Below are 24,773 nucleotides of genomic sequence, written 5' to 3' on the forward strand. Positions count from 1 at the left end.
AAGATCTGATCGTACAGGTCCAACATTAGATTCATTTTGATCAATGTCACATAAGATACAGTGAATGCTGTGAAAAATTTACGTTTCTAAAAAACCTAACACCGAAGTGACTCACAAAATGATGTCGGCAGTTTTTGAACATGAAAATATAACCTTTAACAAATCTAATTTCAAATGTCATTTCAGGATGATTTAGGTACTACATTGTATAGAAATGCCATTTTCTGACCCTGTACAGGACATACATCAGATAGCATTAGTTTGTGGCTGTGACAATCCTTGTATCAAACAGGCTTTAGATAATAGAAGACTGCAAATATCTCCCAATACCTGGAATCAATGTCAGTGGTCACCGATTACTGTTACATCATCCTTACATTTTGTCCTCTTTTCATAAATCACAACATCAACACATTTCCATGAGAACCTAACCTTTTCTATCACAAAAAGATGTTATGCTTTAAAAAACAAAACCATATTAATGAATATTTATGGAAAATTGACTAAGAGCTTTGGTTTCCAGTTTAAATCAAAATGTGGGATAAAGAAAGGGTCGAGATTAAATGAGTAAACCTTTTGAAAAAATTAACAATGCAATTTTTTCCTGGAACAATTCCAGGAGGTAGATTTCAGTATAAATATTACTTGTTTTACTCATCACAAATAGCCGTACTAAACCTCTGACCAAAAGAAATTAAAACAATTGTAAAGTAAAAGGTTCTTTAAAACACTTAGCATAAAATCTGATAGCAATTTCAAAGCATGCCAAAATATAAAGACTTGAGTGTATGCCAGAACCACACAGTCACTGTGTGTATAGACAACAATACTAAAGGTAGACAGAATATAAACACTAGACTGCCAGAATTACAGTACCAGGACAGAAAATTCATACATTTTATAGTTCATGAGCAGCTCCTTGTGTAAATCCATCCTGGGTTTTGACTCCAAGCAAGGATTCACCAGTCGTTTCGGCTGTATGAGTGCCGACTCGTCCCCATCTGATGGTGGTCGGTCAGACAAGGAAGAAGGTCGATCACGTATGATCACTGGCTCCAGGCGGTTCTGAAGGTCGGAGATGGATGATGAATCTGGAGTTTTCACAGGACCATCAAGTACATCATCATCGTAGTCTGGCTCTGGTTCTGGTACATCCAGATATTGGTCATCTGTGTGTAACAAAAACATAGTTTACTGACTCACACATAATTACAGTATCATTGTACAATACATGTCTGTTAAAACCAGCATTAAGGATACCTGTCCTTTTTACTTTAGTCACAGATCTGTAAAATCAGCATTAAGGATACCTGTCCTTTTTACTTCCAGCATTAAGGATACCTGTCCTTTTTACTTTCAGCATTAAGGATACCTGTCCTTTTTACTTTCAGCATTAAGGATACCTGTCCTTTTCACTTTCAGCATTAAGGATACCTGTCCTTTTCACTTTCAGCATTAAGGATACCTGTCCTTTTTACTTTCAGCATTAAGGATACCTGTCCTTTTCACTTTCAGCATTAAGGATACCGATCCTTTTCACTTTCAGCATTAAGGATACCTGTCCTTTTCACTTCCAGCATTAAGGATACCTGTCCTTTTTACTTCCAGTAATAAGGATACCTGTCCTTTTCACTTTCAGCATTAAGGATACCTGTCCTTTTTACTTCCAGCATTAAGGATACCTGTCCTTTTTACTTTCAGCATTAAGGATACCTGTCCTTTTTACTTTAGTCATAGATCTGTAAAATCAATTCCCTGTTACAGTCTGTATTATCAAAAAACATCATATTTATCTTTGTCCTAAAAATAGATGATAAAAAAAATTGAAAATTTTGATTCCAGGAAGAACATCACATCTTTGAAGTAAAGATTCCAATACCATTTAATTAATCAACATTTGATGAAGGTATATGCCCTATGGAAGATACCTGTTTCTTATTTATTTACTATATATATATACATATTTTTTTTAACATGACAGGTAAATGTAGATTTTCAAATTTGTTTTCATTTCATAAGAGACTTTATATAACGAAAAAACAAATCTTAAAAGTTTTCCTTTTGCTTTGAACTTTGAGATTAGTTTCGTAAAATCTCATATGACATGAAAACATATTAAAGACACTTTTCATCACATAGCACAGAAAAGTTACATTTGGCAGGTTATTCATCACAATGTAGAGAACTAATTCAAAAAGAGGTGGCAATTTTGTAGCATCATTTTCAATTCTATATGTAACACAATATTATCACATTACAGTTGATTATTGGCTGGTGCCCTGGGTATATAACTCTATAAAGTTACATATGTAAAACTATCAATATTATTGGCTGGTACCCCAGGGTATATAACACTATAAAGTTACATATGTAAAACTATCAATATTATTGGCTGGTACCCCAGGGTATATAACACTATAAAGTTACATATGTAAAACTATCACTATTATTGGCTGGTACCCCAGGGTATATAACACTATAAAGTTACATATGTAAAACTATCAATATTATTGGCTGGTGTTCCTGGGTATATAACACTATAAAGTTACATATGTAAAACTATCAATATTATTGGCTGGTACCCCTGGGTATATAACACTATAAAGTTACATATGTAAAACTATCAATATTATTGGCTGGTACCCCAGGGTATATAACACTATAAAGTTACATATGTAAAACTATCAATATTATTGGCTGGTACCCCAGGGTATATAACACTATAAAGTTACATATGTCAAACTATCAATATTATTGGCTGGTGCCCTGGGTATATAACACTATAAAGTTACATATGTAAAACTATCAATATTATTGGCTGGTACCCCAGGGTATATAACACTAAAAAGTTACATATGTAAAACTATCAATATTATTGGCTGGTGTTCCTGGGTATATAACACTATAAAGTTACATATGTAAAACTATCAATATTATTGGCTGGTGCCCTGGGTATATAACACTATAAAGTTACATATGTAAAACTATCAATATTATTGGCTGGTACCCCAGGGTATATAACACTATAAAGTTACATATGTAAAACTATCAATATTATTGGCTGGTGTTCCTGGGTATATAACACTATAAAGTTACATATGTAAAACTATCAATATTATTGGCTGGTACCCCAGGGTATATAACACTATAAAGTTACATATGTAAAACTATCAATATTATTGGCTGGTACCCCAGGGTATATAACACTATAAAGTTACATATGTAAAACTATCAATATTATTGGCTGGTGTTCCTGGGTATATAACACTATAAAGTTACATATGTAAAACTATCAATATTATTGGCTGGTACCCTGGGTATATAACACTATAAAGTTACATATGTAAAACTATCAATATTATTGGCTGGTGCCCTGGGTATATAACACTATAAAGTTACATATGTAAAACTATCAATATTATTGGCTGGTGCCCCTGGGTATATAACACTATAAAGTTACATATGTAAAACTATCAATATTATTGGCTGGTGTTCCTGGGTATATAACACTATAAAGTTACATATGTAAAACTATCAATATTATTGGCTGGTGTTCCTGGGTATATAACACTATAAAGTTACATATGTAAAACTATCAATATTATTGGCTGGTGCCCTGGGTATATAACACTATAAAGTTACATATGTAAAACTATCAATATTATTGGCTGGTACCCCAGGGTATATAACACTATAAAGTTACATATGTAAAACTATCAATATTATTGGCTGGTACCCCTGGGTATATAACACTATAAGGTTACATATGTAAAACTATCAATATTATTGGCTGGTACCCCAGGGTATATAACACTATAAGGTTACATATGTAAAACTATCAATATTATTGGCTGGTGTTCCTGGGTATATAACACTATAAAGTTACATATGTAAAACTATCAATATTATTGGCTGGTACCCCAGGGTATATAACACTATAAGGTTACATATGTAAAACTATCAATATTATTGGCTGGTACCCCAGGGTATATAACACTATAAAGTTACATATGTAAAACTATCAATATTATTGGCTGGTACCCCAGGGTATATAACACTATAAAGTTACATATGTAAAACTATCAATATTATTGGCTGGTGCCCTGGGTATATAACACTATAAAGTTACATATGTAAAACTATCAATATTATTGGCTGGTACCCCAGGGTATATAACACTATAAAGTTACATATGTAAAACTATCAATATTATTGGCTGGTGTTCCTGGGTATATAACACTATAAAGTTACATATGTAAAACTATCAATATTATTGGCTGGTGTTCCTGGGTATATAACACTATAAGGTTACATATGTAAAACTATCAATATTATTGGCTGGTACCCCAGGGTATATAACACTATAAGGTTACATATGTAAAACTATCAATAAGGTGATTGTGTTAACTGTCGCATATGTGATAAAAATATTTAAATGATAAATTTTCAAACAAAACCTGTCATCAACAACATTTCCATGTTCTGATATTATCCCTTGGTGATACAAACACGTATTTATCAGAAAAACAACAAAGTTTTGTATAAACAGATCTGAATCTGTCCTTTCAATATCTTACTAAAATCATCAAAGTCATAAAACAAGGGACTTTTCTAAGCTGTTGGTAATATAAGGTAATTCAATTAGTCCTACAGAGTCCTAATATAGACATGTTTATATCTACATACTTAGCTATTACATTCCTGTTGATGGAACGACATAATACTACGTGCCTACAAGGTAACGTTATTAGAACAGTTGTTCATATCTTTTAATTCAGGTATTATTGTTGTTATTTTTGTGGAGAAATCTGATAGCATGTATTTTACTGGATAGAATTGTCACATCGTTTGTGACATCCAAGTTAAACTGAAAATAATAACATCACAGTGTATATATATATGATACAGAGACTGTATATATATAAAACACAGGTACAAATTTCAACAGGAGAATCAAATCACTATATATGATGCACTGTGTTAATTATTGAATTTGAAAAGGGTAACACAACTGATGAATGACAATTTTTTGGCCTTATGTGGGCCGCAAACTCACAATTTATGGCACCAAATTGCCTTGCCAAGAAATTAGACAACGGCCTTACCAACTACACCACACCAACATCCCCAAAAAAGGATGTTTGGAAGTAGTAGTGATGGAAACTTGGAAATTCTTGACATGATCATAGTGGCAAATTGTCTATTATGTTGTGATATGAATGCCTGGATCACTATGTATATATATATATATAGATACATCACTATCTGTCAGTGTAAATATAAGTGAAAAAGGACAAAAATTGACAACATTAATATATATATATTAAAGACCATTAAGAAAGCAGTCAAACTCCGCACCATATTTTCGATATCTATAGGTAATAAAAGTTTTGATATAAGATTCAGTCCACTGAGTCAGATTTATACACTTTATAGAAATATTAGTTCTACATACGGAAACAAATAAATATATAAACACACACACACAAACATAAGGCCCAGGGGCCTAAATGGTTACCTGAGTGAACTCGCAAACGAAAACAATTGGAATTAATGTTTAGTATAGAGAAGAGAAAATGAGAAATGCTATTTGTACAGGGACAGATGAGTACTTGATTCTACAAGATTTGGGTACTAAAAGATTTTTGGAATTTTGAAATATTTTGGCTCGCCCCTCAGGCCCCAGGGGGGTGGAGACCATATAATTTACAGTTTGAGTTTGCTTTTGGCTGTGGAAGGTTTCTGCCAAGTTTCATTGAAATCAGTAAAGGAGTCTCTCAGAAGAAGTAAAAAATGTAAGAAGTTTACAGATAGATACTGGAAGACAGACAAAAGGTTATCACAACAGGTCACCATGAGACTTTGTCTCAGGTGGTCAAAACACAATGTTGAAAACTGACACAGATAAAAGATAAAGTAGTTGATAGACATAAATTCAGTAAAACAACTTAATTACAAACCCAAAATCTAAATTTGCTCAAAAAAAAAAATTATCAGTTTTAGTTTATTACAAAATCTTGGGTCAATATTTGCTACAGCAATGAAATAAGTTTTAGTTGAGTTTGTAATAAATATTGATTTACTGTTCCACTAGGTAGCTACTAAAAGAAATCAGATAGTACTGGTAAGGTTTTGTCAATCTTGAAAATTTACTGGACAGTTTGGAGAAAATAATTGAGTGCAAAACATTATGAACCGTATTCTGAAATTTTGTTAGGATTTCATATTGGGGAGTTTTCAAATTGATGTAGCAAGCAAGTGTTTTTAAAAACAGTCACTGCTAAAGAACAAGTATATAAGAATGTTCGGCGTTCTCCAATGAGAAATATATCCAAAACATCAGAAATTACTTTATCTGGACAAGAGTATCAGTGGAAATGAAGAATGCTCCCCAAAACACCATAATTGGGGGCTTATTCCATCTATGAATACTGTATTTGGTTATTTTAATGACACATACCTGCAGAAATGTTAAAATTAAGTGAATACTAATGTTTTAATGTACATGTATTTGTGACTGATGAAAAGATGATACTGAACATTTAGAAAAGAGTGAATGGGTGAATATTTGTAACGGCAAAATATACCCAAGTTCTAACTTATGAATATTTGTTAACAATTGACAAGAACCTCGTACATCTGGATTCTGTATATTCTTGGGTCTTGGTTGATAACGTTTATTTTTTAATATTCATGATTAACATCTAACTATACAATAAATTTGAATTATGTCCTCAAATTTAAGAAAATTAATGTAGAAAAGCAGGCTAAGTTGGCTATGGTAACAGTTAAGTAAATACATGATAAAGCTGGCATATGTTTACGTACATATATTTACGTGATTAGAAAATAAGTACATGATGTATATATATCTGTATACACAACACGTTACAGGATAAATTTATACAACTCAGGCAGATAAGAAATGTGACAAGCAGATATGCCAATGATAACACTTTTTTTTTCTTTTTTTTCCCCTTACTTTTTCTACTTTAAGTCCACACAGGTACTGATAAAAAATAATATCTAAAGTATTATAAAATATCTTCTTTTTTCAGCATTATTTGTTATCTTACTTCAATACAAACCATCTTATTTACTATTTCAAGATAATCATGGTGGTTAGATAATAAGGGGAGGTAACTCTCCTAAATTTTAAACAAGAGATCCCAGAGGGATCTTGGCGCCCACCATTTGAGGATCTGTTTTCAGTTCTTGAAGATTTGTTTATTTTTTTTGTTTTTGTTACAGGTGTTGTCAATGTTCATGAACTGGTCTTCATTGAATGTACTCAATGATGGCACAAGATATTTGTATTAAGCACCTATTAGCAAATATCATTTGAAAAAGATCCCAAAGTATTATTAGATATCAGTCAGTTACAGGTGGATAATGGACATGGTCTTGAATCAATATGATAGAATATCGAAGAAAATATGCTTGTGCTGTATTACTGTCAACATCCAAGAAGGCTGCCTGTGGGCCACCTTGATTTCAAATCAGTCCAAAAAAGGTACAATGCACAACTAGGGACCAAGGGAAACCAATACCTATGAAATATCAGAAGGATCCATCCAGTACTTCCTCAGAAACAGTGGTAACAAGATTTTACTCTAAAAATCCAAGATAGCCGCCTGTCAGCCATCTTGATTTCGAATCAGTCCAAAAAAGGTACACTGCACAACTAGGGACCAAGGGGAAGCTCCCTATGAAATCTGACAAAGATCCATCCAGTACTTTCTCAGAAATAGCTGTACCAAATTTTTCTTTTTATAATAAAAGAAGGCCGACAAGTGGTCATCTTGAATTCGGATCAGTCCGAAAAGGTACAATGCACAACTAGGGACCAAGGGGAAACTGCATATGAAATTTGAGAAAGATCCATCCAGTACTTTCCAAGAAAGAGCAGTAACAAACTTTTACTTCCAAAATCCAAGATGGCCGCCTGTCAGCCATCTTGAATTCGAATCAGTCCAAAAAAGGTACAATGCACAACTAGGGACAAAGGGGAAACTGCATATGAAATTGAGAAAGAACCATCCAGAACTTTTCCAGAAAAAGCGGTAACAAACGTTTACTTTCAAACTACAAGATGGATGCCTGTCGGCCATCTTGAATTCGAATTAGTCAAAAAAAGGTACATTGCACAACTAGGGACCAAGGGGAACCTGCATATGAAATTTGAGAAAGATCCATATAATACTTTTCCATAAATAGCGGTAACAAGAATTGTTTACGGATGGACGGACAGCTCGACGGACGACGGACAGCTCGACAGACGGACCACGGACGCAGGGCAATTTGAATAGCCCACCAGCTGATGATGGTGGGCTAAAAAAAACAATTTTTCTATGGAAATTAATTTTTCTAAAAATACATTTTTTAATTAAATTTAATTAACACAGAAACAGCCGGGTTATATAAATCTAGCGACAGGTATGAAGACTTCAGTCTGATGCTGTTGAAGTGGAAGTGCTGACAGAGGGGGCAACGATAAGGAACAGACAACATGTCATGTCAGGTGTGGACATATAGTTATAATCTGTGCTGGCTTTAATGAATGAATGTAGACAACTGCACTGAGCCTTAATTTTATGATGTATATGTTAAGTCTAAGAATCTCTTTAGGCTTAAACACTTAACTCCTTAAATCCTCACAAGGAATGTGCATGCCACATTTATAAATCTAATTAAAAAAACTCCAGCTTGAGGACTTGACCAAGAACTTGTTATAACATTAATGTATTTTTATACACTCTGCTGGCATGCCTTACATGTTGACGAGAGAGTGTGTTTATATATGAAAAACATGTATCAAATTAACATTTATTTTAACTTTGACACAATGTAGTAAACTGTATAGTGATGTAGAAAGACATGTCAGCCTACATGTGCATGTATTCCATAACAGTTGAGAAACGTATGTAATATAGACTAATGAAGGTAACCAAACATTAATGATGTACCAGGTATGTGTTATCTATAGCCAGAATGTATTATCTTATTGATTAAATTTATATTTCAAGGTCATCCAAGGCCACAGGTCCTCGTCGGATAAACACAATAGCTATACCTAAAATAAATGTTTACATTCATTCAACAGTGGGCCCAAGTCCCCAGTTAATAATGATTGTTGCCGGAGATCTTTTAAACAAGGTCACACAACAACAACGACATTTGTGTAAGCCTGAAAATACTTAGGGCTAACCCAGAATGGCCGGATGTATACAGACACATCACTGATATACAGTAAACTCTTGAGACTTTATGAAGCACACGAGGAGTTTTTAACTAGGCATTTATTATGTTCATTACCATTCTGATGTTAAAAATCTTAATGTTGTGTAAATTCTTTTTTTTTTTTTTTAAATATGATAATTGTCATTATATGACCTAGTTATTGCACAAAAACTAACTGTATCAAATCTTCTAATGAATCTGATGACTGGTACAGGAATCCAGTCACTTCCGACACAATTGTTCCCAGCAAAAATCTTTCAGATTGTAAGTTTTCTGAACTACAAATTTTACCAAAACAAATGTTCAAAATTGAGTTACTATCCCTAGTACTATAAATGAATAAGGAAAACAATTCTGTTTATTTAATGGGACACAAGATGTGAATTCACTACACATGTGAAAACTTCCTACAGTCTATGATACAACATGGAAAATGTTAACAAAGGGCCATAACTCTGTTTTAGATGACATAAAATTCATAAAATGTGGTCTTGTTTGCGGTGTGATTATTAAGATACAAATATCTTTTACACATTATATTTGGGGGAGTAAAAGTAGTATTAGTCTCCTATTGATATTTACATCGTTTTTACAGCAAGATGATAAAAGTTACCTGGTATATGCTCAGTATGCTGAGGTAGTGAGAAGTTGATGGCAGACAGAGAAATGATTGTATTCATCAGATAATACAGGCATAATTTCTATCCCAGACACATTGAACCAGTGGATAATGACAACATTACAGGTTTTGCTTTCTCTGTTTGAGAAATGATATTTTGTATTTATTACTATGTGATTACATTAAGAAATCAGACCGATACCGCACTGCAGTGATATCTTTAATAACATATTGCCTCTTGGTGCTGAAAATTTATCAAGAAAACTGCTGTGACAGATGATACAATATCAAGCCAAATCACATGATCCTTTCTCAGGAAAATTATTCAGAATTTTTATTATTTTTTTTGCAATTATGCATTAACATGAACTTTTCCTGTGTGATGAACCTTTACATTGCTTTTCTCTACATGAAAATATATCATTAAGTTATTAGGAGTGTTTCTGAAATTGGTGCCAGGATCTCAGAAATGTTTTATGAGAAGAAAATCTTAAACCCACACATACATCTACTGGCAGATCTCTGACTTTAAATTCACTGGTAAAGTATATAGTAAACATCATCCACAGCTTCAGTGTATCTAACAGTAAGCCTTAATCTTAAAATATGTTCAAAAGTTTTCACTGATTTACAACTTGCATACAACAGAGAAAAAAATGTATAAACTTTAAGACTATTCAAACAGAGGTGATATGTTGTAGCTAGCTTTCTTTATCGTCTTATTGCTGAGAAAGCAGCAGATTTGGATACATATTACAATTTAAGACAAAAAATAAAATAAATACAAGGAGTTTACACTGTTTTTGTTGAAGCCTGATACAATGGGAACTTTACAAGCTGGTCAGGTGAGGTTAGTACAGCACAAAAAAAACTATGGTGAGGAAAGTAGATCACAGCTACAACAGCTACAACATTTAGAGGTTGTTATACAAGGTCAGACACACGGTGTCCACTAATGGCGAGTATACCTATATCTGCCATACTGGATAACACATTTCCAAACTGTTGAGCAAAACGTAATTGATTCTCGTTGATTTGCGTCCATGGCGACTCTTCTTCGTAGTCTGGTAAAGGTGTCTCTGGGGTGACTAAGGGATGACGAGGAGGAGGAGAAAAGCAAGCAAGGTCATCACATGCATGAAGGTCACATAAAAAGGGTAATTCATTCTAAGAACATCCAAGTTATACTGAGACAATACTAGCATACGTTCTAAATTTCAAGGAGTTTAAGCTATAAACTTAAAGGGAAAAAAATACTGCAAACATTCTTAATCTCAAAAAGCTTATGCTATAAAGTTAAAGGGATAAAAAAAATCTAGGATATTTTCTAAATCTTGCAAAGTTTCAACTTAATGGGGCTAAACAGATGCTGGAAATATTCTAAAACTCATGAAGTCAATTATCAAATTAAAGAAAAACACACACGTGTGTTAATCATAAATATCATAAATATATATTTATCCTAAATATCATAAATATATTTATCACAAATCAATTTTTGTAAATGTATTTATCGTAAATGTATTTATTGTAAAATCTGATCAACCCATGTAAACTCGAGGATTGAAACATCTACAGCTAAAACAAAGGAATTTCAACAATAAATTACAGTGTTAAGCCTACATTAATCTCATATATTCAGAATAATTCAAAGCCTAACTTGCTCCCACCTATCACTGGAACATAAGCAGGTGCTTGTTTAGTGATAGTAATATCTTACCAGGTCACCAGAATGTATTTATTAGTCAGGAACTATAAAGAGCTGGACAATAAATCGATCTAGAATTAAACTGTACACAAACAGATGACATAACCAGTTTACTGTTGTTCTTACACATAAAGAGGACAACTCGAAATTAATTTCATATTATTAAAAAAAATTTTAACATTTTATGACAAAATACATAGTAATTTGTTGTTTCTTTGTAGGTTAAATTTCCTAGAACAGTGTTTCAATCCTTTGACACCAGCCATATATCTTCAAGGACTTAATGGTGTCACTTAATTCATCAGTAACTTTAAATTCAGAAAATAAATAAAAAAAGAACTTCAATATTTGAGAACGGTAATGAAAATATTGGCTGTAGATACAGGTACACAGGCAAGACCATCATGTCCTAATGTTAATTCAACTCTCATGCCTGTTATTTTTTTGGACCTTTGAAAACAAATGCAAAACATTTGATAAAACTTTTTGTGTATTATTCATTTGCAAATATTGTATATGTGGATAACTTCCTGGTAGATCAGATTTTAATCACAGTTAATACCTGGTGACTGGTGATTCGCAGCATTCTGCATGTTGGTGAACTTCCGCAGTGATTCCTCTCTTTGACTCTGTAAAGGAAATAAAAAAGTATGATTTTAACTTTTCCTGAAGCACTTACAATCATTACGTAATCGTAAAACCCATAAAAATTGTTTTTTTGTAATTATGAAACTCTACACAGGAAGTGCTGTTCGTCGTGTGACCCTCAAACACTGATAATTAACTGTTAATAGGAATGAACTATTAACCAGCCCCTAGCTGATACCGTTCAAGTGTGTTTGAAGTACATATGTATATGGGGAATATAAATCATCCTACTTTTCTCCAGCAATCACATGCATCACCATCAAACCAGTAAATATGCTGCATAGAAACATTTTGATGAACTTCTATATAGTATCAGGCATGTACTATTACCATCCTCATCACATCTACATCTGACATCCTTCAGGACATATGAAATTGCCCCGTTGGGGTTCGGTCAACACATCCACAATGAATTGAGGAAAACCCTTATAGCCTAAAGACTCACCAAACTGCCCTGTTAGGTAGTATATCTTAAGTAGCTGGTACACAATAATTAGCCAAGAAATTGACAATTATTTCTATATTTTTACATTTTCACTTATAGACATCACATATATGATAAAAATAACTGAAAACCTATTGAACAGAAAAGCAATCTTTCCTTCAATGAACAAGCAGTGTGTGGATTATAACAATAATCTACAGTTTAGTCAAAATCAAACACAAGCTGTTGCAAAAAATCTAGGTTGTAAAAACTACTGTTAAACACAGCATCAAAGGTCAAAGAGTTCATTTATCAGAAGGAGAGAAGCTCAAAGATCCAGACTATATAGCAGTATTGGACATATATCTTATTTTTGTTATTGTCAGATTATCAAGGGATAGAGCCTGAAAGCCTCATAGTCTTGTGTCATCTACAGATTTCTACATAGTTGACCATACAGAGAGAAGAAACCATTCCTGTGTCAGTAATTTGTTGTGAAGACTCCAATATTTCTGTTGTTTTAATGTTAGTGTGTCATTGATAATTTTGTTATCAGGGGAGACAACCCTGTTTTCTATGTCTGCATGTCAGAGATTTATATAGTACTGTCAACATGGAATACAACCCTATTTTCTGTATTGGTATACCATTGAGAGACAATCCTACTTTTCATATCAGTATGTCATTGATTATATAACTGTCACAAGGGAAGGAAATCCGGTCATTTTTCGTCACATACTGTCATCAAGGGAGACAATCCTGCCCCTTTTCATTTCACAAAGTCATTGATTATAAACCATATATATTTTCACAGTGTTTAATTTTCTTGTTTTTTTCAAAAACTTCCTATTTTGTAGAAACTTGATTTTATGGATAGATATATCTACTTGTACTATTTTGAACAATTTGTGGACATGTTAATTCATGGGTTAAAAACATCACCAAATCAATGAAAATAAATCAAGGGCAGACAACTCTGTTATTTTCATGTCAAGATGTCATTGATGATACTTTCGTCGAGGGGAGGTAACCTTTTGTGTTTGGTATTTTTACCACTGTCATTAGTCGACTGGGCTGCCATATTTCACAAGAGCTTCTATAAAGTCAATAATTCCCTAGTTGTGATATAAATTTGAGAATGTAAATTCAATTTGACTTTTGTACTCAGTAACAGAATCAGGGTTTAATGATAACAGCTTAACACATAAGAAATTCTTTGCTCCCAAACCTCAGGAGGGAGTTATTTAGGTGAACTTTACTAGACGTAACAGGAATCTCACAAACAATACACTATTTGGTCTGTTATCACAAACCTAGACTTCCTGGTACAAAGAAATCGCCAGATAAAAGCAGAACCATCACATGTTAACATGACCTTATTTTACATTCTAAGATTTCATTATGTTCTCACTATACAAATATAGTATAGAATTTTTAGTGTAGTAGTATATAAACTGAAACATGGCTTGATAAAAAAACAATACCTTCACACAGGGATCCTTTATAGCCTCAGAGAATGTACTGAAAATAATCTCTAGCAACCATGCAGACACAAACATATATATTTACAATGAGTCTTTGTTTTCATAACGGTTCGTCTGAATATATGCTTGACTGATCCGAATGCACTAATGTACATCTGTATTAGCATAAGAAGTAAGGCTCAGGACGATTTCCTCTGGAAGTATACATTGCTATATAGAAAGGTTATTTTTATGTGTGAGTAATAATCGTCATGAAACTTAGAGTCATGGCTCAGGTTAATCATGCATTAAACATCTGCATCTCTGAAATATTGATCACAACTTGTCTTCAGTATCTTATCAAATTCAACTTTTCTGCGGAACATATGAATAAATAGTAAAAAATTCCTTTCATTAGGGGAAGTATTAGCATACAAACTGTAGCATTCTATTACCGGGATATCAAAGATACTGTATATAATATACCCCGACAGCCATTCAACAGACAACACAGAGTTACGAGGTCGTACCTGTACAATCACACAGGTAAATGGAGTACTTATCATGTACATATACACACAGCTGTCCACCCGGGATCTATAAACATCTGCACTGACCATTCATAAAGATATATCAATCCAGTTGATTTAGGTCTGACTAACACTGACCATCACTGACTATTCCAGACAGTCTCAGTGAGGTATGTTTATATACCCAGTATGTGAGGAATTTCCCTTAGGAAATCCTCTGTTAAACACAAACTTCCGCATAATGTACTCACCTGTATTGCAGCTGTATAAGGCAATTTTACCTATCAGTTATCAAAATAGAAACCACTTATATCCCAGCCGTACAGGTGCTAACGAACTGCCAGGTGTACCTGGGTAAGGAGTGTACATGTAAAACAAGAAAGGGTTCATACACTAGGGTACTGCGATGAATTCCTTGATGGTCTCCTCATATCTGTGTCACATAACGACACGGATGAATGACCATGCATAACTTTACCTACTGTTCAACGACTGTCAAAACCCACGGGTTGTGTATTTCAGACAACACATACTACACATTGTCCATACATCAGATTTATCATATATGTGTACACGGGTGTGTATAGTATTAATCAAGTCTATTTCACTGGGAATATCATTTTATGTCAAATCATGTGTCGTACCTGCGTTTTGCTTTTGGTTCAGTGACACCTGTTTTTACATAGAAGTGTGATACATCACCATCTACATGACATAAATTAAGCTTAAAGCAGGACATAAGTGAAATCATGTATGAGCTACATACTTATATATATATAGTCAATATTTACATGTCCTACTTCTTGGAAAATTCTTTCAATATTGTCACATTATATATGTATGACCCATGATATTCAGATAACTGATTCACTAAAATAAAAATGTCATTTCCATATTCAGAATATTAACATATTTTTCAAGTTGATTAATTTAACAACCAAAATTTATACTGTCATGTTAAATTATTCTAAAAATAACATTACTGCATAATTTACCTTATTTATAGTAAGAATCAACATCACGTGACATTATATTTTAAAGAGACAAATTTGTAAAAGAAAACAAAAATAATAACAATTTCAATTATTGAAACTGCAGTATTTAAATTCTCACATGAAAATAAAATGAAAAAATAACAGTTAAAATAGACCCAGGAAAAACCCGCTGAGCCAGATTAGTGGTATAGAATATAGATCAATGTCAGGATGATCTCTCGCATTCTAATTAACGTAAATCTTACATGTTTTTGCCAATATTGTACTCATAGCAGTGTCAAAATCGTATTATACTGTAGATACTTAATTACCTGTAATCATGTAAAAGTTTATACATTGTAATGCCATAGGGGAGATTAAGTGTCTGCTACCGCCAACAAAAGACTAGATAAGGTAGGACAGCCGACATATTCTTTAGTTTTCAGTACTAGTACCTCTTATATTGACTGTGATGATCAAACTTATTTGAATTTGAATTGAAATAAATAGAGTAATTTTTTTTCATTTCTCAAAATGATGTTTATATAATAAAAATAAAATAATATGATATACGGGTAAAGCATCAACAATTTACAACTGATTAATAACTAAAAAAAAAAACATTTAAATTTTTTTCTACTATCATCAACTCATTAAAAAACTTTCATGACTTTCATCAATTTAATTGGAATTTGACTGATGATCTATTCATGATATTTTGAAGTGGTGTACTTTCGGTTTTAGACATTTCACTATAAAGAATTAAAAGCTATGAGAAATTCTGATTTTGAAAAAAAGGCTCCATTCTGAACGAAAAAAAGGCCCAGAGTGTTCAGACTGTAAGTTAGGCTTTAAAACTCTAGTACACATCCTGTAATATAATTCAGACTAGTATTCAAACTTACCTGTGGTTAAAGATTAATATCCTATACATTTCTTCTTCCCTTCGATTTGGTCACATTTCAAAACTAAAAGTCGAGGACATCACATTTACTTAAAGATGAAATATTTATACTACTATTGAGTCCATCATGGGAAAACATTTAAAAAATATTATCATAAACTGACAAAAAGAAATATGGCTGAATCTGACTTTTACATATTAGGTATGAAAGTTAACATAAAAATTACTTATTGGTTACAGACACTACACACATTTCAATTTTTATACAAACCATGATAACTTTTATCTTGTACATGCCGACTCTCGTGTTTTCTCTCTCTGAAACTGGACCAGTTGGTCTTAAGTACTACAGTTTCTTATATAGGAATTCTACAGAAGAAAACCCATCCGGAACACCTCAGCCACTTTATTCAAAGCAAAATCTTATGGAAACACCCAAGGTCTCCCAAATGAAAAAGAGCCGTTAAAAGCTTGTTTCTTTGGCATTTTCTTCTAATTACAAAATAATGTTTATTTTCCATTTGGCTAAGAGGAAACAATTAGCAAATGTAATTTGTTTATTTTTCCCAAACATTCGAAACAAAGAAAGATTTGAATGTCACTGAGGATAGTTAATGATCTAACAATTTGATTGTCCAGATTTGAAAGGTTAAGGAACCAGCAAAAAACAATTGTTTCTTCAAAGAAACTGAAAGCAAGGCTGAGTTTTATTTCCAGCTAAAGCATTAAAACACAATCAGATGGTACCTCTGATTAATTAGCTCCTTTATAAATGCAGCACTTCATCCCTGACCAGTCAGCAAGGGACAAGTTAAATCACATCCAAAACCTCAAGGTTCAGAAAAACAAATCCAAAATCTGATTTTTATTCCTTTTTTTTTTTTTTTTTTATTAAAGGGCTTATTTAATTTGTGCACTCGTGGCTACAAACATGACTAACAGAGAAAAAAAAAGAAAAAAAAATTAATCAAAATTTCCTGCTTTGCTTATAATGAAGAAGTATTAATTATATATTGTAATATTTGACATAATTAAAGATTAATCAAATTCTATTTTATCTATTTAATCTCAAATGCATTTTACATTTTCATTGTAGTTTAAAATTTAACAAATTGAAAATAAACATCGAAAAGAGTTATTTGCCTAGAGTGATCTTCTTCACTACCAGTTCGATCCAGGTACATTTTGAATACCAATGAAATCTCACAAATCATATTCTGTCTGAAATGGAAACTTTCCTGTTCCCATCAACTTTCACTTAAGTATCACATCAATACATCATGCTGGGTATTAAGTGGTAAATCAGTGGTTAACAAGTGTTACTGAAAGTGGATAGTTGACAACATTGGTGATATTACTGTATTTGCCTCACAAAAGCCCATGTCTGATAATAAGCCCACCCACATCTTAGGCAGTTTCAGTATTTTCCTGTGATAAACACACTGCCTTCTGTGAGTTGGAGGTTACATTTGTCTGTATGCTGGGTATACTGTCCTGAGAACAGCCAGGGTCATTTTGAGTTGGGATCTCCCTGTAAAAGCTGGTGGCTACCTCACCGGTAAGCATAATGGAGGCTGATCACACACTATCTAGGGTAATTAAGGTAAAATGTTTACCCTAAAGATACAAACACAAAAGCACAGACCGAACTTCCTGACACAAAGTGCGACAGGTAAGGAGTGTTGAACCTCTGTTCTTCACCCCAGATTACCATAGCCTATGCTCTAACCGAATGACCCGTTGCTGAGCTTATAGGCTGAGGTTACTGCAGGATAAATACAGTAATTCATGGCCGTCAAGATTTGGTCAGCAGCGGTCATCAAGTATTGATCCATAAAGAGTGGTCTGGAATTTTAATACACTGACCAGCACTTCCTCTATTTTTAGGTGTAAACAGATGAAGCCACTGCAGAGTGTTTGTAAGATCTGATGTTTCAACTGAGAAAAAATTCATTATCTACAATCCACATTATGACATACATGTGTGTAACAGTGATAAGAAAAGTTCACTAGAAGTAGATATTAGTGAAGATCATAAAATTGTAAATATATAAATAAAATATGAAATATATGGGGGGTTTATATCATACCTCTCTAAAGCTGTCTTTACTGCTGACAGTACAATCATGAGGCAACAATAAAACTTACCTACAACATATAACTACATCTACATTTCAGACAGGGACATACTCAACTCAAGACCACTGATCTGAACTTACTGAAGCACAAAGGTGTTTACTCAAATGCGTTGTTCTTTTTTAAAAAATCACACAAGTAATTGCTGATGACAATTTAAAAAATTTGCAACAAAATCTTTCAATATTGCACAATCTTTTATTCAGGTTTGTAAGTACACTGTACATATATATATATATGTGTAGAAAAATAATACAGAATTGGCAACACTTCTGATTTGTGAAGCATGAGTACCTCCATCAGAAGAGTTTGCAATATTATATTATTTTTCTATATATGTACTGGACACTGCTAATTTTAAATTTCTGATATATATAATAATAAAGAAACGGCAGTAGATAAATATAGATAAATATAGATAAAGACATTTTTGTATAACTTAATGGCTTTCTTAATGGTTCTGATTTAGGAACTTCTTTTAAAGAACCCTAGAAATATTGCAAAAAGACACCATTACTTCATGATGATTTTATTTATCATATAAAAATCATTTGCAAAAGTATGTATTATGTCAACTTTCATGTTATTTCTGGACAGATGGCACGTAACTGCACAAAAACTCTACTTTTACGTCTGTACTGTGAACTTTCCTCTTGGTGTCTTGTGAGCACCATTGATTTGTATTCAATATCACTTCCTAGCTATCACCTCTACAGTCAGGAATTTATCATAAGTGTTATATAATACCTTCTGTCTTAGCCATGAGTGAAATTGCTATCCTGAGCTTTCTACACAATACCATCTGCTCTATGTTCAACATATTGGCTGAGAAAATATGTCTATTTAAATCAGATAACTCAGGTGAAAATATGTATTGGATTTGTGACCGGTATTAAGGGGTTTGCACTTCCTTAGCAAGTTTACCTCTAACTTGTGTTAAACTATCACATTTAAGGATGTATGTTACCTACCAAGTTTACCTGTAACTTGTGTTAAACTATCACATTTAAGGATGTATGCTACCTATCAAATTTACTTCTAACCTGTGTTAAACTATCACATTTAAGGATGTATGCTACCTACCAATTTTACCTCTAACCTGTGTTAAACTATCACATTTAAGGATGTATGCTACCTACCAAGTTTACCTCTAACTTGTGTTAAACTATCACACTTAAGGATGTATGCTACCTACCAATTTTACCTCTAACTTGTGTTAAACTATCACACTTAAGGATGTATGTTACCTACCAATTTTACCTCTAACTTGTGTTAAACTATCACACTTAAGGATGTATGTTACCTACCAATTTTACCTCTAACTTGTGTTAAACTATCACACTTAAGGATGTATGTTACCTACCAATTTTACCTCTAACTTGTGTTAAACTATCACACTTAAGGATGTATGTTAACTACCAATTTTACCTCTAACTTGTGTTAAACTATCACACTAATGGATGTATGTTACCTACCAATTTTACCTCTAACTTGTGTTAAACTATCACACTTAAGGATGTATGTTACCTACCAATTTTACCTCTAACTTGTGTTAAACTATCACACTTAAGGATGTATGTTACCTACCAATTTTACCTCTAACTTGTGTTAAACTATCACACTTAAGGATGTATGTTACCTACCAATTTTACCTCTAACTTGTGTTAAACTATCACACGTAAGGATGTATGTTACCTACCAATTTTACCTCTAACTTGTGTTAAACTATCACACTTAAGGATGTATGTTACCTACCAATTTTACCTCTAACTTGTGTTAAACTATCACACTTAAGGATGTATGTTAACTACCAATTTTACCTCTAACTTGTGTTAAACTATCACACTAATGGATGTATGTTACCTACCAATTTTACCTCTAACTTGTGTTAAACTATCACACTTAAGGATGTATGTTACCTACCAATTTTACCTCTAACTTGTGTTAAACTATCACACTTAAGGATGTATGTTACCTACCAATTTTACCTCTAACTTGTGTTAAACTATCACACTTAAGGATGTATGTTACCTACCAATTTTACCTCTAACTTGTGTTAAACTATCACACTTAAGGATGTATGTTACCTTACTCAAGATTATCTGTGGTTTTTGTTAGATCATTACACTTTAGGATATATGTTTTCTTATCCAGTAAACCGAGGATTTCTGTTCAATTATTTTCTTCAATAACATGCCACTTGACATATAACCTTCCTTTATACCTACAGTAGAATAATTTAATTAAGAGTAACTAACTACTATCTATGTAACTTTTTTCACAAAAGATTTATGCCATCAATTATACCTTTCATGAAAAATTCAGATTGTTTAAAATAGCAGGTAAATGTATATAAGCCAGTGAAATGTCACAACTTCAGTTTACCTAGGCGCCACAACTTGATGCCACAACTTCAGTTTACCTAAGAAAGCTGACATTCTCTGAACTTTACTGGGAACCTCAACTTGTCTCAAATTGTGTAGGAAAGGAATGATAATCACTTTACCTGAGACTACTAGAGTCAGATACAGAGCAACAATTACCGAGTTACAATTCTGAATCATAATTCTATTGTCACCATCACATCAGTATTCCAGGTTTTAGCATATTATCAGCCAGCTGATCAATACAAAATGCAATTCTACAAACCTGATTTGAAACCCTAATGGCAATGAACTTTAGCATGGATCAATATCAGGAACATTTGATCAAATAAATCCCTGGGGAAGATTTCTGTCCTATTGGAGTGAACTTGTAAATGAAAATATAGCACAAAAAATGTAAACAACTGTGAATCAATACAAAACTGTTTTTTTCCGGAGTATTAGAAGCATTTTTTTTTACACATGAAACATAACATAGCCTCTATAGTGACCTTGATTACTGACCTATAGAGACCTTGATAACTGACCTATAGTGACCTTGATAACTGACCTATAGTGACCTTGATAACTGACCTATAGTGACCTTGATAACTGACCTATAGTGACCTTGATTACTGACCTATAGTAACCTTGATTACTGACCTATAGTGACCTTGATTACTGACCTATAGTGACCTTGATTACTGACCTATAGTGACCTTGATAACTGACCTATAGTGACCTTGATAACTGACCTATAGTGACCTTGATAGTCTCTAGATATCTTCATTATCAAAACCAGTTTTCTGTTCATGCTTATCAATAGTTACATTGTATAAACATGAGGGGTTTGTTAGACAGGATTATACTGTACCTGTTGTTATATAAAATACACTGTACAGAATATCACAGCAGATGACATACTACCCTACATCATTCATATGTATATCTAGTCCTGAACAACACTACATCGCCACTCATACCCAATATAAAGGTGATTAAGTAGGACACAAGTAGGACTATTAGTGGAAATTAAAAGTGCTATATATATAGTAGGCTATAGGACTATACGGGGATCCACCGGAAGGCCGCCTAGTCGATAAGTCACCCATGGGCGGTAACTTTATGTGGGCAGTTATTTGGGGTTAAAAAAACTTTGTTTTCATGAATGTTTTAATGTATGTCACAAGTTGTCATGTTAACTGAGACTTGAAATACAAGATTCAATGTTGAATCGTTTGTGTCAAGCCAAAGCACAATGTGGATATTCCAACGTTCTGTGTTTAAACGACGCTTTTCAAGGAAATAATTGTTATCAAATGCACGAGAGATGATGAAGAATATGGTGGGGCCTCTTACAGGTGATTTATTGCACGAAATAAAAATGACGTTTGAAATAGATTAAAAGAGACATCTACCTTACGTTTTATACACATGACTTTTGTTTATTTGTTGCAATTGATAATCTAACGCAATTTAAGGAGAACAATGAGTCTGATTTTTCCTACGGAGAGCCTCATAACTATAAGCTAATCATGAAGAGGCACTCATGCATGAACACGTCACATTTAACGGGATATATTGCTACAGTTGACTCGAGATTCGTGCCCTAAATAAAAAACAAAATCAGAAATGAAAGGTGCTAGGGTTGTAAAGATATGTATGTATACATGCAATAATGAAGTAATCAATGGTACATAGTATTAATATTTCTATAATTCCAGTTATGTTAAAATATAATGGCTCTATTTCACATACAGAATGTTCAATATGAATCCGATCCTGTTGTATACTTCGAACATTGACATGCCAAAAGCTTATGGTCAGACAGCAAAATCAAAGAAAATTTAACCATCCATAACTGCCCTGGCTGCTTATTTGTCCATTTTGAAAACAAAAAAAAATTTCCATTTAGCTGTCCAGGGTGGCTTTCCGGTAGATCTCAATATGTAGGAGCCTATAGATATGTAGGAGATATGTAGGAGCCTATAGGACTATTCATAGTAGTCTGTAGGTGTGCATGTAGTAGTCTATAGGACTATCTTTAGGAGTCTGTAGGACTTTTTATAGGAGTCTTTAGGACTATTTATAGGAGTCTGTAGGACTATATATAGGAGTCTGTAGGACTTTTTATAGGAGTCTTTAAGACTATTTAAAGGAATCTGTAGGACTATTTATAGGAGTCTTTAGGACTATATATAGGAGTCTGTAGGACTTTTTATACGAGTCTTTAGGACTATATATAGAAGTCTTTAGGACTATTTATAGGAGTCTGTAGGACTTTTTATACGAGTCTTTAGGACTATATATAGGAGTCTGTAGGACTTTTTATAGGAGTCTTTAGGACTATTTATAGGAGTCTGTAGAACTATTTATAGGAGTCTGTAGGACTATCTATAGGAGTCTTTAGGACTATTTATAGGAGTCTGTAGGACTATTTATAGGAGTCTTTAGGACTATTTATAGGAGTCTGTAGAACAATTTATAGGAGTCTTTAGGACTATTTATAGGAGTCTGTAGGACTATTTATAGGAGTCTGTAGAACTATTTATAGGAGTCTGTAGAACTATTTATAGGAGTCTGTAGGACTATCTATAGGAGTCTTTAGGACTATTTATAGGAGTCTGTAGGACTATCTATAGGAGTCTTTAGGACTATTTATAGGAGTCTGTAGGACTATTTATAGGAGTCTGTAGGACTATCTATAGGAGTCTGTAGGACTATTTATAGGAGTCTGTAGAACTATTTATAGGAGTCTGTAGGACTATCTATAGGAGTCTTTAGGACTATTTATAGGAGTCTGTAGGACTATATATAGGAGTCTGTAGGACTATTTATAGGAGTCTGTAGAACTATTTATAGGAGTCTGTAGGACTATCTATAGGAGTCTTTAGGACTATTTATAGGAGTCTGTAGGACTATCTATAGGAGTCTTTAGGACTATTTATAGGAGTCTGTAGGACTATTTATAGGAGTCTGTAGGACTATCTATAGGAGTCTGTAGAACAATTTATAGGAGTCTGTAGGACTATATATAGGAGTCTGTAGGATTTTTATAGGAGTCTGTTGGGGCCTACCACATGTGACATACATTGTACATGTAAATTTTGGGAAGTTGATTAAATAGGATAAGAATATTATAAATATCACTTTATCAATTTGTTTTTCCAGACAAGGAACTTCAGAGTAGAGTATTCTGTCCATGGTATAAGTGGGATTTGAGACTGTTTGTTATTCATTCGTAGTCAACATCTATAATACACTTAAATTTTGTACGATCTAGAGTCTGTAACCAGATGTGGAAAATGTAGGAACACAAGGGAGATTTTCTTATTTCCTGTGATGTACTGTCATGTATTTTAGTTTTTATTGAACTGTCTGGGACGGGAAAGTCTGTGGTACAACACTATATATATGTATAGAGGTCTATCTATAGTATTACACCATATGTAGGCAGCCCCCAGCTAATCAGAATTTCACTAGACTGCCTGCTATCTCTTCAACAATCAGGCTACCCATCAGTAAACCGATTTCATCCAATCTCATCACTGCAGGGCAATCGAAACAGCTTTCTCCCCTGGAGTGGTAAAGAATATGATGGCAATGCGTTGATAAGCATGCCCGTGTCACATAAGTATAATGATTAAATGCCAGGTTTGTCAGACTGTTTCCATTTGTTTAACCTCTTCAGAGACTTTCATGTATCTGGTTGATTGCTATCTTTGGTATCAAAGTAATAATATCTATTAGAATTGTATCTACCG

The 24,773-nt window shown here is 33.2% G+C and overlaps 1 protein-coding gene across 1 annotated transcript in view; it reads right to left on the reverse strand.

The window, feature by feature from the left end:
* The window catches only part of LOC132548100 (uncharacterized), a 52,704-nt gene that overhangs the window by 7,328 nt on the left and 20,603 nt on the right, over positions 1–24,773 (reverse strand). Inside the window, exons 3-5 of the mRNA XM_060211925.1 lie at positions 12,130–12,196; positions 10,828–10,947; positions 896–1,169 (exon numbers count right to left, since the gene is read on the reverse strand). Coding sequence (XP_060067908.1) covers positions 896–1,169; positions 10,828–10,947; positions 12,130–12,196 — 461 coding nt within the window. The remainder of the gene's footprint in view (positions 1–895; positions 1,170–10,827; positions 10,948–12,129; positions 12,197–24,773) is intronic.

Source organism: Ylistrum balloti, unplaced genomic scaffold (assembly GCF_031769215.1).
Source record: "Ylistrum balloti isolate Yb309-2 unplaced genomic scaffold, AGI_CSIRO_Ybal_v1 Utg370000, whole genome shotgun sequence".
NCBI lineage: Eukaryota > Metazoa > Mollusca > Bivalvia > Pectinida > Pectinidae > Ylistrum > Ylistrum balloti.